The sequence below is a fragment of the Anabas testudineus genome, chromosome 5, assembly GCF_900324465.2.
Source record: "Anabas testudineus chromosome 5, fAnaTes1.2, whole genome shotgun sequence".
Taxonomy (NCBI): Eukaryota; Metazoa; Chordata; class Actinopteri; order Anabantiformes; family Anabantidae; genus Anabas; species Anabas testudineus.
Window position 1 is genome coordinate 24884638 of NC_046614.1, and position 18002 is coordinate 24902639.

Sequence of the window (18002 nt, forward strand, 5' to 3'; positions counted from 1 at the left end):
ACACACACACACACACACACACACACAATATGCAAAGGCAGGATTGTTCACTATGGGACAAGTCTTCATAATAACGTTTACTTGACATCAGACATGTCGTCTGTGCCTCTCACAGACTCTCTGGTCTGGTAGTTTAGTTTCACTGTAGAAAAACTAGAACAAATAACTCCTGAAACTATTTTGGGATGTGATTTGTCGTTCACTGAATATTTCACATTCCTCTACATACTGCAGTTATCTGCTTCTCTCTGCTCACAGCTCAGACTGGGCTGGAAACAAGAGCGCAGCAGCCGACTTCTAACCTCGGCCGGCATTAGTTGACTTTTTCTAAAAGCTGATATGAACCTGAGAACAGCCCAAACCGACTGATGAGTAGGGTGACTCATATTGCTTCTCATGTTATGAGCACTGCCATGAATCACACGTTATTGTCCTAATGTGATACCATGTTGGACCCCGGCACGTGTAGTCTGGTATCTGTCAAACAAGTCATTAGAAGGGAAATAAAATGACGCTGTGGCCTTTGATCCATCTAAAGTTGAGTTTTAAAGAGGGTTTAAAAGTAAAAACGATTTGATTCAGTCACATCTTGTGGGCTTCAGTGTCTGTTGCAACAACGGTGAAAGAGTTGCTGTGCAGATGTGTGTGGGGTGAATTGAGGGTGTAGCTGGGAAATCTCATTGAACAGATTTTACAGATATTTGATTTGCAGCAGAAAACCTGAGCTTCAGCTTGTTCTCTCTTATTATGCTTACTGTGCTACATCCCATCACCCTTACTGTAACCTACAGAAATGAATGGCAGCACACTGCCCACAGCCAAGCTGTTCTGTTGGACCACGATAAGTAAAGGTTTCCAACATGATCTGATTTTCTTTAAACTTTAACCCTGTCAGTAAACCTATATGAAGACATTATTAACACTGTACTAACATCTACACTATCAGAGACATGTTTAACATGTCACACAAATTATTTCATTTATTCTACAGTTGTATTTAAGATTTCATTTCATACAATATAAAGTATCCGTAGATACAGTAAGGGACACATTAAACATGAGTAAAACAGAGCATGTGTTTAAAAATCCCTAGGTAATGAGAAATGGTCCTTCTCAGATGCTGCAAAGCTTCCAGGACAAAGTGATGAACAGTACTGCAATGGTTTAAAATCCTGTTTTAATAAACCCTCGTAGTTTATAGAGAACACCATCATAGGCCCAAAATCTGAGCATGAAAGGTTAACTGTGTAAGTAACACGGAACCACTGTCTGCAACAGAGCTCTGAATAAACTATCACATATAAACCAATCACAAACATCTCTAAAAGGTCCAAACTGAGACATGGAGGATGGATTAAGATTCTACACAGTTAAGTATTTACAGTTGTACAGTGTTAAGAGGTACAGTAACCGGTCCTGGGATCAGGTCTGACGGACGGTTACATGATGTGATATAATAAGAATAGAAAGAACATAATGGCCTCAAACAAATGGAGTCTCATCTTTGTGAATAGAGTAGATGTGGTTTAGAAAGCTCTCCAATATTTCAAACTGTCTTTGTGAACTGTCTTTATGTTGTGGAGCCACCGTCACATCAACACTGATCTTTTCTTTTGTTTAACAGCTCAGGATCCAAGTGTATGAGAACAGGCTGCAGGAGCTGCATGCCTCCACCTAAGACGAAGTAAAAGCCCCAGCAGATGATCTCTCTCATGTTAAAGCCTCTCCTATCTGCAGCGCACAACGACCGGCGTGGAACCAAAACAACAGCTCGAGGAAACACTGCTGTCTACATATAGTAAGGCTGGACACTAAAGCCTCTTACAGACCCACAGAGCAGCACGGAGCAAAGAAGAATGAAATGCACAGAGGAGAATGAGACAGAACAGGACAAAACACAAAGAGCTTCTTTTCTTAAAGACTAAAAACCCAAAAGCCTGTTAGCTTGAGATGCTGACATGGTGATTTAAAAAAGAGATGATATAAAGCTGTTAGCATGAGTCATATCCAGCACAAGGTCAGAAAGACTGCTTTAATAAAATCTGTTGGGAGTGATGATTACCTAATCATCTGCACCACTTTCAGACAAAATACTCTGCAGCACTTACAAACTCACATGGACTCTGAGAAGTTAACTCATAGGTTTGGTTTTAAAAAAACAACATTTTGTGAAAAATCTGTTTAAAAAACTGTTTTTCACAGACCGACAGAACATTTAACGACTGTGACGTCAGTTTGTTAAACCTCATGAGTCAAAAACGACGTTCGACCTCTGGACAATAAAATGAATAAAGCTGGAAATGATCAACTCAGTGATATTTATCAAATATTTATCAATTGAATTGAAATAAGTTTTAGTATAAATAGAACATTAAAACATGTTATTCATATATTAATTGTCAGTTTGAAATATCAAAAGTGATAAAAGTAGATTCAAAAATGAAACTGGCCTAAACCTCACTTCCTCTCAGGTTGTCACTGGTTTTCTGTGTCTGCTCATAGAAAACATGCTCCTGTAGTTGATGTTGGATCAAAACCATTTAAATACACAGGATGTTTTTCTCATTATTAAAAAGAGAAGATGTTTACAAATCATATTTGAACTCTTTAAAACTTTGTTTAGATTCAAGAAGAAGATAATTATTCTTTCCTTCGCTGCTGAAAGACTTTTAAGGCGAGTTTCATCTGATACCAGTGGGGTATCATCAGCTGCAGCCACGGGGCATATTGGCACTTATCACATCATATTGTGATGTACAGAGCATCTTAACTAGATACAAACACCTACAGGCTGTTTTACCTTGAATATCAGACCTCCCACTGCTCCAGTGTGGGTTCCATCAAACAGCACATGTCAAACCTGCAGCTCGTCCATTAGTTTCATTATATTCAACCTTTATTTAGAGAGCAGGTAGAAAAGCTGGCGTCAACGGGAAACTGACTATAGTCTGACAATATGTAATACAGTATGAAAACACAACAACGTGGAAAGTTTACTAAGAACATTCAGAATCATTAACTATAGAGTTTACACTGTCTTAAACTCTGTAAAACTAAATGACATTCCAGGTGACTGAAGCTCACAACAAAATGCTTTTTCCTAAACCTCTGTACTTACACTAGTGCTCACTTTGCAAATCTGTGAGGGAGGTTGGTCTACGATGGGTTTATAAATGAAAATACTCGAATGGCCTGAACTCCTCATAGAGAAGGAAGTCCAGCTCACTGTGTTCAGCTCAGTGAATCAGTGCACGAGAAGAGAAATGGATTCCAGTGCCCCTTTAAAACTTCTCATCAGACATATTCTGCATGAGAAGTAGCTAAACTGTCTGTAGTGAGTTAGATTAGTGTGAAAATAGTGAGCTGCTTTGTTTGGGGTTTGAAAATCAGCAGTCATGAGGCAACAAAACGTCTTTAGTTTATGAAATCAAATCTCAGTGCACTGGATCATCAGGAGTTACTGTGGTGGGATAGTCAATATATCAAGAACTCTAGTCTCTCAGTTTCTAAATTCTAATTTATTACAGTGTTAATAAATGTGGGGGTGCCATGGAGGTCATCTCTTAGCATTTGATTTATTAACAAAGACGTGATGTCGAATCCCTGCACCCCAAAAAAGAAGATGAGCAGCAGATGTGAACGTCCTACACCAGCTTGGGAAAGTGCACCTAAAGCTGCAAATGCATTAATAAATGAATTAGAGTTTGTGGGATGTAGGTTTGTAATTTAAGATAATATAGCGGCCCCTGGGGATCTAGACTACTTAGGTTGCTAATTATAATCAGTATTCAAGGCGAAGTCTCTGCTAATTTCAATCATTTGTAGCAGTTTCTGCTCCACAGGCAGAATTTTAAAAACACTGAGGTCACGTCTGCATCACACAGCCTCCGGGGTTACACCGTGTAATCATTCATCTGCTTAGATGTTTCCTTTTCTCTTACATCTATTCATTTGATAATTCTCCCTCTGCTTGTTCATTGAGAAGAATTTTGTGTTAGTAGATATTATCAATTATCATCGAGCCCCAGAGGTCCTAAAACAATCGAGGACATGAAGTCACTGCTCAGTTTTATTTGGTTCACGTTCTGCACCCAGTCTCCTACAAATGTAATTTCTCTAGAACCAAACTGAAATTACATTATTACATCACAACATGGTCATATTGTGATGTTTGCTACAATAACGTAGGTGCAGAGAAAGTGTTAATATCTATATTTGTATTTCCAATTATTGAAAACTTGTCATTTGTTGATGCAGCTTAGGAAGAAAAAGGCAGCGCTTAGTTTGATGCAGTGCAAATGCTGCCAGGTAAGAGTGAGTCTGCACAGGTGTTTGTACTGAGACTGATCTACAAACAATTGATTGTGCAGCCGTGAGACAGACTGTGTCTGAAACCACCTTCTTCCACCTCTCTTAAACCAACCATCCTTTCTGTCCTCTGGTCCTAAAACATGTGCCGGGAGCGGCTCTCCCCTCCTCAAACTGTTTCTATTGTTCTCTCAAACAGCCTATTCAGGTCAGCTGAGAACAGAACCACCCTGGAGGATACATGTGGGCTTTCTAACCAGCTTTCCTCAGACTGAAGAAGCTTCTTGGATGAGTAGTGACATGAAGAAAGACGTTGAGTTGTCGTGACTCAATCTTCATCTACCAACATGTACCACTGTGGGGGTGAAGGGGAACAGATGGAGGGAAAAGCCAGTAGAAAACATCAGCAGCGTATTTAGTCTCCGTCTCATTAGACATGCAGTCAGATATGTTGACTACATGAATAACACATTTCCCAACGTCACAGAAAGACAAAAGAGAATTGAAGATGTAAAAAGAAAAAGAGGGGATGAAGAAATCAAGAGCCGAAGCTTTTGAGGAAGAAAAGTGTCATTAGTGAAACAGTCGGAGAGGAGAGAGCTGAACACAGCAGCAGCCAGCGTCTCTTACCTTGACATTTGGCTTCCTCGTTGAGAATCCTCTGTACCATCCTGAAAGAAAACACAAACATCAGTGACTAAACAGATTCAGTCAGGAGTTGAAGATGGCTATGAGTCAGCAGTTTGAATGTCGGCTTCATCATTTCCAACAAAGACGCGTTTGTTTACACAGAGAAAACCAACTTGAAAACGTCCAATGGCTGCATCACACGCTGGAAACTATTCATACTGCGTCACTGGAAAACGGTCAACACACAACGGCACGTATTTATTATTCAGGACATTTACACAGTTAATAAACGAGACACAAGTTCACTGTTTCTAGATGGTGGATTTTATTATAGGTTTATTCTTTATTCTGTGTTTTGCCAAGTTAACCAGCTGCTCTGGGAGCTTCATGTTTAACACACACACAGTATCTACAGGTTCTGCCGGGCTGTTACAAGCCTGCAACCCTTCAGAGGATGATGTGTGGATGGATGTTCAAATTACATGAGAATCTAGATGAATTAGACACTGATGGTCATGTTCAAATCAACTTCTATCAGAAATGTATTAACTACCGCTGAGCCCTGCCTATGTCTTTGCAAATAGCACAGTCATGTTATGTTCTGTCTTTGTGAGTAACCAGTACAAGAAATATGGAGCAATAAATGCAAACAAAATCTGAGTTTTATGTGTTTTACTTAGCAAATGATAACTAGGTCCATCTTCATGGTGGAATATTCGATCAGGAGAAATAAAGTCAGCTTCTATGATAACCTAGGAGACCCCATCAGTTGTGGTCAGTCTGCCACGTCTACATCCCATCACCACGGTGTTTGTTTTCCATTAGCTGGAAAACACATCTCCTGTAACCCCCCATCATGTCTTAGCCTGCTGTCCCTCAGCTGGACGTTGTCCCACCTACAGGTAAGGTCTGGTTTCATACTACCACACACTTTGTGTGACCGTTTCTGTGTGTGCGTGTGAAAGTCTCAGAGTACAGCAGCTCTTTCCACATGAATGAACTTTCATCAGATGCCTCTGTGGAGTAGAGAGCCGTCACGACAGTTGACTCAACCTGAAGAAAAACCTTGACAGCTGAAAATGACTTGTATCCAGGGACTACATATGTACAGGAAAGACCCAGACATCCTCTCACACTGTGTGGACGTCAACTGTCTCCAGCCAAGTGGAAATAAAAATGATTGTGTCTTCAGCTCTTTCTAATTTAAGGCTTGGATTATGGCTGTCTGTCAGTGACAGAGTGAAACCGAGTGAGACATTTATTTACATCAAAATCACGGGTATTATTATTCGACCTTCTTCCTCTGCCACAGTGTTCACCGCCTGTTTACTTTTATCAGAGTTGACAAAACTCTGACATTATCAGAATCACGATGTCCATCATGAGCTCTAAAAAGGTTGAGACATTTTCTATACACCTGGAAAATGACGCCTACAGTGTCCTGACGCAGAAAGCTGTTCCTGATTAAACATTCAGAAAATGATCTATTGATACAAATCAGCCATTTTATCTTCTTACAAAGTCACGAGATCCGTTTCTCAACAGTTTTCCATAATCTGACATAAATATGGAGATGGAGGCCTAATTGGCCGGTTAATTAATAACCAATCAGGAGTCATTTATCACCCTCGTTAAGATGGCTGTGTTTACTCCCCAGACTCTCATCTATATGATAATCAGACTGGGGCTGGACCAGCAGTGTCTGGGTCTATTTGCAAAGCTTGTGATGAGGAGGAGGGTGTGCATGTACTTCTATTACTCACGTTGTGGGGACTCAACTTTCTTTTGTGGAGAAAAGGCATTAAAATTTAGGAAGATGTTGAGTTGAGGGTTTGGGTTATGAGGGGGATGTTGGTATGTGGTGGATTTTACCGTGTACGGAAGCGATGAGAGAAACACAAACCTGTATGTGTGTATATGACTGTCCTATATTTGTGAATGCAGAGATGACACATGAAGTGTTTGTGTGTGCTTCATTCATTGTAGAGACGCAGGTGCAGATATTGTCCATTGTCAAACATCCTTTCTCTGAAGAAGCGTAATCATCTCGGCTCCTGGATCCAAATGGTTCACTAAGTGGTTATTAGAATAATTATTTGGCCTGCGATCAAAATAATTCACAATAATCACCAGTGTAAATTATCTCTAAGTGGGAGGCAAAACTCAAAGAGACACTTCTGTTGAATAAATGCAGGTTCAGACTGAACCCATTATGAACGCAGCGTAATACAATAGATGCAGGTTCCATCAAGCTATCAAATCAACCAAATGTGAATCTTAAATGATGTGTCGTATCCCTGTAGAGCACACCTCAAGCTAGTGTATGGAAAAAAGAAGTGCTTGTTCATCCAGTAATAGCACTCAAGAGAGGGTTTTCCTTGTAATCACAGTTATGACAGTGATTCTATAGTCGTATGAGCTGCAGCTCAGCCACGAAGCTCCTGACGGTGACGCAGCCTCTTCGTGTGTTCGACAGTGCCGACGTGAAGGATTGACTCTCGAGTCAAAACAAACACCGACACAACACTGAACTTTTCATAATCAGTTAACCACAGGACTGTGAAGTCAACATAAGAAAATGGAGGTAAAATAACCTTTAACCCGGCCAATCTGGGTCGGGTCCATCGGCTGTGCAGCTGTTGGATCATTATTCCAGCCTCCATGGTTTCAGTTAAATATTGTGCTGAAGTGCGATGATTAGGCCCTAATCTGTCTGCACTGCGTATGTTTACCCTCCAGATTATTCAGATCTGACCTTTGGTAACAGTGTTGGTAAGAAAAACTGACTTGAACAATCTCAGCTCAGGACTCTGGTGTCCAACTGCTCAGCTAAGTTTTCACTCACCACTCCTCTTCACCAACTCTTTATTTTGGCCTGCAGGGCGTTACAGTGAACTGCTGGACCTGACCATTGTTCTCCATCTTGTTCTGGATATGAAGTATATAACTGTGCCATCACTCAGAGGACCCTGTGGTCGCTCATCTCGTTGAGCCTGTTCTCAGTCTCTTTTCTGTTCGTGCTGCACAGAACTGGAATCGTCTCCATGCTGAGAGACTAAAACTGAACGAGGCCCCGGTCAGCTGCTGCAGGCTAAAACTACTTTTCAGACTGTAGCTCCACAACCTTTGCTGGAACTTATTTATGTAAAGTTAGAGTACTAAAAAGTAATGAAACTAAAAAATAAAAGTGTGGTTTAGTTAATACTGCTGTGTTTTATTTTCACATGTAAGTCGATAAATCAGGACCACAAACCATCTGCCAGTGGTTTTTAACTGTCGTTACAAACTTGATTTGTTGACAATATTTGTTCATACGTTTATTAGTTTAAAAAGCAGTAAAGAAGCAGTTAGGTTGATAGTGTCCATTGATGAAGAATGAAACATTATCTACACTAAAGCCAAAAAGCAACAATAGATTTCCATTTATTTAGTTATTTTTATTCTTTCATTTAATTAACAGTGGTTTTGTTTTTGCACTCAAGTCATTTGGTTAGACCTAGTGCAGAAATTTGATGTGCAACATATAATAAGAAAAAAATGAGAAAACACCTTATTCATGTCTGTGAGACTGTTGTTGGACAGTTGCACATACATACATGACCTTTCTACAGCGTTTCAGCGTCTTGTCTTGTGAGTTTTTGTCTTCACAGCCCAGTTCTTTCATGTTTAACTCGTATTTCTCTCCTGAATATTCACAATAGCAGCAGCTTGCTATGGAAGATTTGTTATGGCTGAAAAGCCTCTCCAAAATAATTAGAGGCCCTTCTTAGCTGCACTTCAATAGTGCTGACAGAGTCAAATTCTCATACTTTAAATTGCTGTTCCACTCTTAATTGAAGTCTTATGACTGTTATGTATATTTTAATAATGGAACTTAAGGACTGCACTCCCACAGCCACACATCATCGTGATTACAGGCACTAGGTTTCTGTCTAGGTAGAATAATTTGGCATTAGTGCAAGCAGAGAAGTGTTAGACACTGTAAGAAAACTGGGAAAGATCTCCCTAACATCTCTAACCCAGAGAGGTCTCTCTGGATAATGATCTTTGCAGTAGTCCTGCAGCAGCTCACACACACAGACTGAGGTGTAAGTTCAGTAGAATCATTGGAGAAATGAGAGTTAAGGTAAAAGAGAAAGGAAATAAAATGATAACGGATGACATTTCTTTACTGATATGATACACGGTGAGGTTTATATCAAGAACAAACTGTAAAAAGAAAAGTGCTGCTAATTCCGCATCCACTGATGAAAAGTCAACCACTGTTTGGACAGAACCTCTAAAACGATCGGCACGTTCAGATCATCACAGAATCTCAGGGAATCTAAATGTACCCTGACAAACACTGTGTGTGCCACAAGATAATCAGTCGTGTCCCTCACTAAAGGGGTCACGTTTCATAACAAGGGGGAATTAGAGTCTGATTGGATGCCATGAACTTAGTGTAGCTTAGTCTCGAGTCTGTCGACAGTGAGAACAAGGAAACAAGTCAAGAGGAGAGGAAAGGACGGTGGAAATGAAGGATGAAAGAGTTGAGAAGGAGGGAGAAGAAAGTAAAGACGAGTGGTGAGAAAGTGAAGAGGACTGACAACACAGAGCAAAGAGGAGGCAGAAGGAGAGAAGCAATGTGAACCACGTTGTTCTGTCCCTCCTGTCGTTCTTTTTTATCCATCAACTGAACATTCCCCTCTCCGTCTGCCTCCCTACTCATCTCATGTGCCTCTCCCCCCGGGTAAAGAAGTGCCCCTGGCATTGGATCCACGCCGTGGTTGATGGAGCACAAACTCCCTCATTAACTGAAAAGACAACATTTCTGGCTTCAGACTCATCTTGGCTCGAGTTGCTAATTTCTGAGAGTCGAAGTAGGAACAACAATGGGAGTAACATGGGCTAATAACTCGGGCTCTCTTCCAGGCCTGTGTTTAGCTATTACAGCCTATTTGCACTCATTATTCGAGGGAACTATGGATGCAGCAGTATTACTTTGTTTTTACTGCGTGCGTCTGTGACAACACAGGTACAACATTAAAGTGAAAGCTTTTCTCTGGGGGAAATGGACCTTAATTCACTGGGACACACAACAGGCTCCGTACTGCGGGTCTTCCACTGACGATAGTGGAAATAACACACGCTGCAGAAATATTGGAATAGGAAGACTAGTAATTGAATGTAGCGGTACATTGAGGACATTTGGGTTTAAGATAAAAAGATAAAAACACTGACAACTTGTCGGTTTCTTCTGTTGTTAGTGACAGGGATTTAAATTTAAAAAGGACCATTAAAATGATTGTTTGTATCATAAAGAGATCTGCGTTGGATCAGACGTCTTCAGATGGACATACGCTGTGATTCTAGTTTGATCATTGTATAATCCACTTACATCAAAACATGCAATTGATGAAATGTCTCATTCTTTATAGATGTTATGAAGTGATTCTTCTAATCCAGTGTGATGTGTACGTATTAAAGGTCTGTGAGGCCTCCAGAATCTATTTCAAACGTTTCCTTTAAACTATGGAAGATCACTGAAAAGCTGCTTCAGAAGCACAAGGACACACAAGCAACTTGAATTAATGAGTTACATTTACGTTTAGCAGACGCTTTTATCCAAAACAACCTACAAGTGAGATACAAGGTGCAGGACGAAGGCAGAGTGAACGTACAGTAAGGAGGCTTTGCTTAAAGAGAGGAAGGTAGGTAGGTAGGAAGGTCAAACCCTGGTCTCCTGCATGGAGGGCAGCGATGTTACACTATCGAGCTGCTATTCACATCCACAGTATAGAAGATTAAAAATATTAAATGCAGATTCTTAAGAGAAGAAATCATGAAGTTTTAAGTCCAACAGTCCACAGGGTTCTACTGCAGCTAACCTCCAACCCTGGATGCTGATAGTGATCCCTTTTATCTTTTAGTGATCTTACAGGACCTCCACTCCTGTAGCACCTCAGTCTTACCTTCACACTTCTCCAGGATCTGAACAGTCTCTCCCACTTCCAGGGCCAAACCCTGAGTCACTGAGCCCCGGAAACTGCAGATCACTGTGGAGAGAAAGAGACAGGGAGAAAACATGAGACCCTAGGAAGAAGGTGGAAATTTCAGTCACTGCACTGAAGTTTCTGGAACGTATTCTGCAACACGATGCTTGGTTTCATATTTAAGCATAAAGTAGTTCACAAAGCAGGAAAACAAACATTATGCGTCATTTTCTTTCCTCTCTTCAGCCCTTCAGCCGGTACTGTCTGCACCGTGACTGCATCAGAGCCCGACTGAACACATCCAGTGTCCTCGCTGTACCAGGCACTGTTGATGTTAATATTCCTCATGACTGCATCACGGCACCCAGAAAACAAGCGACCTCAGAGTTTCTCCTTGTGTTGCTGTCATGAAGTCACTCAGTACACCACTACAGTGTTAAATATTGAAATGTCCACAGTTCGATACAGTTCTCAGTGTTCTCTGTTTCCTTATTAAACTTAGTTGGATGTTTGTGTGTACTTATCACAAATGTTATGAGGCTTTAATTAAATTAATAAAGACTCACAATCTAACAAAGTTATTTGTTTTGTGTTGGACCTGTGGCTATGAAAATAATGTATAAGTCAACTTAAAGTTTTTAAAAAGTTTATTCTAAAGGTTTTTTTACTCGTGTGCCAGCAGAGTATTAACCTGCACATCCCACTTCATCCAGTACCACTAAACACATTCTAGAGATGAATTTATCAGTAAGTGCACATCTCACATATTAAATTTGAATGTAAATTGCTCAGCAGAAAGTCTGAGATAAAATTCTAGCCCAAAGGCAAAGCAGCACTTTTCCCTTGTCTGAGTTGGTGTCTTTTGTTGAAGCAGACGTCTGTGAGGAGGTTAGTTTGGGCCATGTCTGCAGTCTGTTGTGAACACGGAACAAGAGACAACACAGGACGAGATCTTAACCCCCTCTGTCTGTTTAACTGACTCATTCAATGACGTCTCTTTGTGCTTCAACACCAGACATCTTGAGGTCGCAGCAGTTTATTTCTGCTGTTAAGATTCTCATTCAGTCTTTGGAAACAAAGCCCACCTTCTGACCAAGACCTGGTCCTCAGGGCCTCATGACACCCTGTCTGTTAGTCGCTGTCTCTATAGACACGATGCTCAGCTGTTTCTAAAACTTTGTTTTAATAGTTTCAATCCAGACAAATCCCGTTATTATCAAGGTTTGAAGTTCAAAACATGTCAGTGATTATGGTCATTTTCTGCTGCTGCTTCACATTCACAGCGTTCAGCTGGTACAACACTCAGAGCACTGATCAGAAGAATTATTCAAAAAACTAAACCAGTGGATCAGTTTTTAATCAGTCGGGGGGTCACTGGACAGTGGGGAGCTGTCATTATGAGCTGTTAGATGAAGACCTCCAGCTCCAGCTTCTTTCACTGTGTCCTGATGTGTGTGATGTAAGAACATGTTGGAGCTGTGAGCAGCATGAAATCAAATGGAGGTTGTAGGTTGTAAATATTAGTGACTGACCAATTTAATTTAAACAATGTGAGTTGGTTTGGCTGCACTGTTAACACATGTACCGACTCCATCATATTATATTACTACACGTCTGACAGAGCAGGAACCTTTACGTCAAACCATCAGCCTGACGTGAAATCTTTCAAAACATGATTCCTCTGATTTCACTTCACCTATACCAACCACCCACTTATACAAACACACACAGCAATCTGTAGATGGAGTTGATTGCAGTCTGATACAGCAGCGAGGACACACACCTCACAGCTCAAGGCGCCAGGATCGTTTGCATCTGTCTCTGTGCCGTCGTCTCCGCCCGTGTCTCCATCTGTCTCTGTGTCATCAAAGCCTCTCGCTCTCTGTCACAGCCACTCTCTCTGTCGACGTCATTCTCTCAGTCTCCATTATTAACACTGTTCACTGTCCGTCACTGTCACTGGCCTTGTCAGTCTCCTATTTGTTTGATGCAACTAGCAAAGACCCTGCCATGTTATTTTGCCCTGTGCTCACATCATATGTGCAGTAACATACGAACCACAGTCGTGTCCATGGAGTAAGACGGAGACCTCAGGTAAACGACAGCTCTCCATGGTTTGCTGATCTTTACCTTTATTATCTGGTGAATTCATTTGAGTTCATTCCTGCATCCACTCCTTTGAATGATTGTGTGTGTTGTTACTTTTAATTATACCAATGTCTACTTAACCTGGAGACTTGGTCATGTTTAAATTAAACATGAACAGTCCAGCTTCTTTACAGTAGGTTCAGTCCAAATAAGCACAGGAACCTTAAAGAAGGAGCAACACACAAGCCAACACGACAGAGTTTCAGTAGAAAAAGGCCTCGATATTATTATTATTATTATTATTTGTGGTATAAAATTATTATTATTAAAGATATTGAATAAACTCTCATCATCTATCTCATATCATAAATGTTTGAAATTAAATATCATGAGAGAACCCAATCACAGACCGATGCCACGATAACAGAACAAAAGTCATGATAAAAGTGAATTAGTGAGAAACACAAACTGTTGTTTAAGAGTGTTTCTATTTACATCTCTCTCCATCAGACATGTATTACATGGACCTGATGGGAGTGAATGATTCAAAGGATTTCCAGCCTAAAGAGGAAAAACATAACGCATGAGAAAACCTGATATTGATGAAAATGTTCTGTGTTTATATCCCAGATTAAGTTTAATCCTGGAATAGAATATAGATCTGGACCAGACTGTAATCCCGAATGATTCTTTTTATTACATAAAGTGTTTTTATAAAAATAACACATTGAAATTAAAACCTGATGTGATGCAGAAAGAGGAGGAGGCAGATTTAACGAAGTTTTTCTTTTTAAACCGAATTCACAAACTTCTGCGTTTGTTTTTTTCACCTTGTGCTGAGACGCTGCACTGTCTCTACTGAGATCATCACAAAGCTGAGAGCACTCCAGAGATAACGAGAGACAGAGAACACACACACACACACAGTGAACACACACACACACACACACACACACAGTGAACACACACACACACACACACACACACAGTGAACACACACACACACACACACACACACACAGTGAACACACACACACACACACACACACACACACACACACACACACACACACACACACACAGTGAACACACACAGGGATTAGCATTGTTCTATCCGGCTGGTATTGGCATTTAGTTTATCCAGTGGATTGGGTCAATAGTCTGACAAATGACTCACATCTGTTAGGCCAGTCACACCACTTAGCCTGTGGCCTTTCTCTGTGTGTGTGTTGAATTTTTCAAAGCAGAGGTGAAAAGATGTTTGATGTTTATTAGTGCATAGTAAATACCTGGATATGAGATTTCATGTTACAACATAACAACATATATTTGGTTCATATGTGTTTAAGCACAAAAACCAAGAAAGACAGACAGAAATAACAATAACGAGGTTTGAGCACAATTCTCAAACACTGAAAAAATTATTTCACATATTGAATTTCGAAGCCCAGAAATGTTGACTGTTGGACGTGAGAGTTTTATTTTAGCAGTTAATGCAAATCAACAGGGAACGAGACGATCTCTTGTTAAAGATGTTAAAGCAGAGAGTTGTCATGATTAGAGTAATGATTGTAATACAGTCATCTGCATAGTGGTATAAGGAGATCCACTACTACTATGGCGAGCTTCAGATCAGGTAAGACAGGTACACACCTCCAGTTGTCAACACTAGTGCAGACTTCATCACAAAATTCCTCTTCACCTGAACAGATAAAACTTTTAAAATGATTTGACTCTAAATCTTTGTCTCTGTCTGAATGTTAAACATCATTTGAAGTTTTCGTACCTGCAGCTGACTAAAGGTCAGTTTGTGTTTTTTGATTTAATCAGCAGCTGACAGAAGTGCAGAGAGTTGGAGAATGATGGGGGAGTGAGGAACAGATGTGACGACCCCCTGTAGGGTGATGAACCTTGCTCGTACAGCATGCAGCCGAACTAATTAAAACATACTTGGCAGGTGCTAGACGCTATACTATCACACGCTAACGTAACACTGGAGGGTACAGACCATCTACAGAAGACAGTATTTAAATTATAATTAATACTAAAATTATTACATTTTATTTTCTTGTACATGCACTAAACACATATTCTGCAGTTTTAATTGTTTTAAATCTCACATGTACAAAAACAAATATTAATATAAATATTAAAACTAAACGTCAGAATCTGGAGAAAGTGCCACAATCACAAAGAGAGGAGGAGGAGGGAGAGAGATTTCACAAAGCTTTTACTGACACTGTTAGGAGGCCTCATATTTTCAATATGAACTCCAGCCTAAGATTAAATGCTACACGAGCAACACGCTCATGGTCCTGAGGAGTTTCATTTGATAACAAGTATGTCAAATAATAAAGGTTTCACATGACAAAAATGTGATTTATAATATCTACAATTCTAGGTGAGAATTTATCAAACTGCAGGACATGTAGAGTAGTCTGAGTCCAAACCTCCATCTGTGGAGCCACGATCTACGTTAACTGTCTCAACTTAAAGCAAAACCCTAACAATATGTGACGTCTAGGGAAATAAAGCAACTAAAAGGCATAATTCCTCACTAAAGCCTCTTAATGGATTTCCCTCCTACTGTAAACAGGACTAATGCACATTATGCTCCATTTGTTGGAACTTGTCTTCATGTATTATGAATCAGCTGCAATATGTGGCCGCTTAGAAACATATTCTACTCACATTTAGTTGTGTGCTCCATACATAAGCATACGAAAGAGAATGAATGGGAATCCCTCGAGTGTGAGCCAGAGCTGCACTGAACCAGAGGGAGCCTGTGTGTGTGTGTGTGTGTGTGTGTGTGTGTTAAGAAAATACACGTGTGACAGGAAAGAAGCACGTACACACAAACTAACAGAGGACGATCATCAACAGAAGACGTTAATACTTATTCCACCATAAACTAACATTATGTACTCGACTGCGTGCACATTTGTAAATACCGTCAGCAGTGTGTGTGTGTGTGTGTGTGTGTGTGTGTGTGTGTGTGTGTGTGTGTGTGTGTGTAGCCTGTAAACAGATCTCCTCTTAATTAAGACATGAAGCTTGTCATTTCAACATCCTCCTCGATGCTCACGGGCACAAACAAAGTCTCAAGAGCACTCAGCACTGGAGTGGATGGAGCGTGTGTAAGTGCATGGGACTGTGTTTGGATGTGCGTGCGAGAGAGATTTTCCCCCCATGCCCTGTAGTTCCTGCGGCTCCACAGCTGATGGAGAGGATGAGGTTTTGTCAGAGGGAGCAGAGACCAGCAGAGAGAGGGAGAGATTAGGAGGTGATTTTTTTTTTACACACTTATTTGTTGTATACATGTGCAGTGATTCCATGGCTGCATGCACCACAGCCAGGTTTCCTGTAAGCTCTTAAGCTACATAACAACCTACTGTAAGACGTAATGTGAGAAACAAAACACTGAATAATGAGGCAGGGGCTGAAAATGAAAGAGACGGGAGAAGAGAGCGTGCAAACAGAGCTCAGAGAGCAGCCTACATCTACATCAGCAGAGGCAGCGAGCAGAACTAGGCCACCTCCACGAAGCAACAGTGGTGAGTGGGACAGCACAGACAGCACAGACAGCACAGACAGCACATACACAACAACCCACATACAGCTGAGAAAAACTGTACCACACAGATGGGATGCACATCTCAGTGTGTTGAGCCAGAGATCTGCTCCCTGCTATTAATAGACTAAATGGGAAACGTACTCGCTTGCACTTTACCTCCAGCTGCTCGACTAGGGTTGTGTAAGTAGCCGAGAGTTAGGGTGGTTGGTACTGGGCAGCTCCCAGGAGGGGAGGAGAGGATGTGTGCTGGGAATCTGAATCAGGTGGCTGCTGAGAAGGAGCAGACTTACTGAAAAACTATCGCAGCTTTCAAAGCATAACGTAGAGAAGTAGTTTCAATAATGTCTGGTACACGTTGGAAAGAGCTTCATCTACCCACTAAAACATCTCACTCACTCAACTTGTAACCTGGTGAAGACCTCAGCTGGAAATCTCAGTGAAGGGTGGAGGCACTGGTTTGGGGTTGTGTTGTCATTGACACACGTATCAGCAGAGAACAGAGAGCTTTCATTTAGTCTTTGTTCCTCAGCTGCACCCTGTCCACTCTGAGTCGACTGACGTACAGCTCAGCTCAGCTCAGGGTTTCAGTGCGTGTCTGAAAACAGCTTGTGTTATAATCATGAGAGAATTGAGAGCACTGATGACACTGTGCTTAAACTACTGCTACACTTCATTCCCTGAAGACCATTAAGGGCCGTGATGAAACGCTGTTTCCTATAAGGCATTAACTCGATTAAACCTTCATCACGAGCATGATGGGGACTTGAGTTATGAGATAAATGTGAGTAGGTGTGTGAGCTCTGCCAGCAGCTTCATCCAGTCAAACCTTTGCCTTTATCTTTACAGAGATAATTAGAATGATATGCTGACATTTAAAATTCGAAATGTTCCTCTCTTAATGGACATCTGTGCTGTTCAACTGGTGATTTTTGTGAGCAGCTCAGAACGTTTCAGGTCAACTTAACTACATTTTTGTATTTGTACATTTGCCGTTTTAGTTGAAGCACATTAAATCTTATTTCTGACCAGGTTGGTACTTCCCTCCATGTCTTTATCTTATAAATCTGCACCACAAAAAGAAATAAATCAGTAAAAATAAAAAATCTTTCCCTGAATTTCCCAGAGTACAGGTGTTACTTTGCCACTATTACATTCAGGTCTAGGAGCTCCAACAGCAACAAGGCTTCAGCTAATGACCACTGAGTAGCTCTACTGGAGCAGATGATGGAGCATTACTTTCAATTTCCCTGCCCTAGTTTTTCCTGGCGGTGAGTGAAATGTGACCTTCTGCTCACAGGCCCACTTCTCGTCCTCGTGGCCACTGCAGAGATAGATTCAGTAAAATGGCCGAAAGGATAAATGTTTTTTTTTGAGGTCAGGGTCTGTACAGATTAAGCCACAGGCAGATGCACTTATCTCCACAACAC

General features: G+C 40.9%; 1 protein-coding gene across 1 annotated transcript in view; it reads right to left on the reverse strand.

The window, feature by feature from the left end:
- Positions 1-18002, reverse strand: part of dock3 (dedicator of cytokinesis 3) — a 137529-nt gene that overhangs the window by 74804 nt on the left and 44723 nt on the right. Inside the window, exons 3-4 of the mRNA XM_026349175.1 lie at positions 10893-10976; positions 4939-4979 (exon numbers count right to left, since the gene is read on the reverse strand). Coding sequence (XP_026204960.1) covers positions 4939-4979; positions 10893-10976 — 125 coding nt within the window. The remainder of the gene's footprint in view (positions 1-4938; positions 4980-10892; positions 10977-18002) is intronic.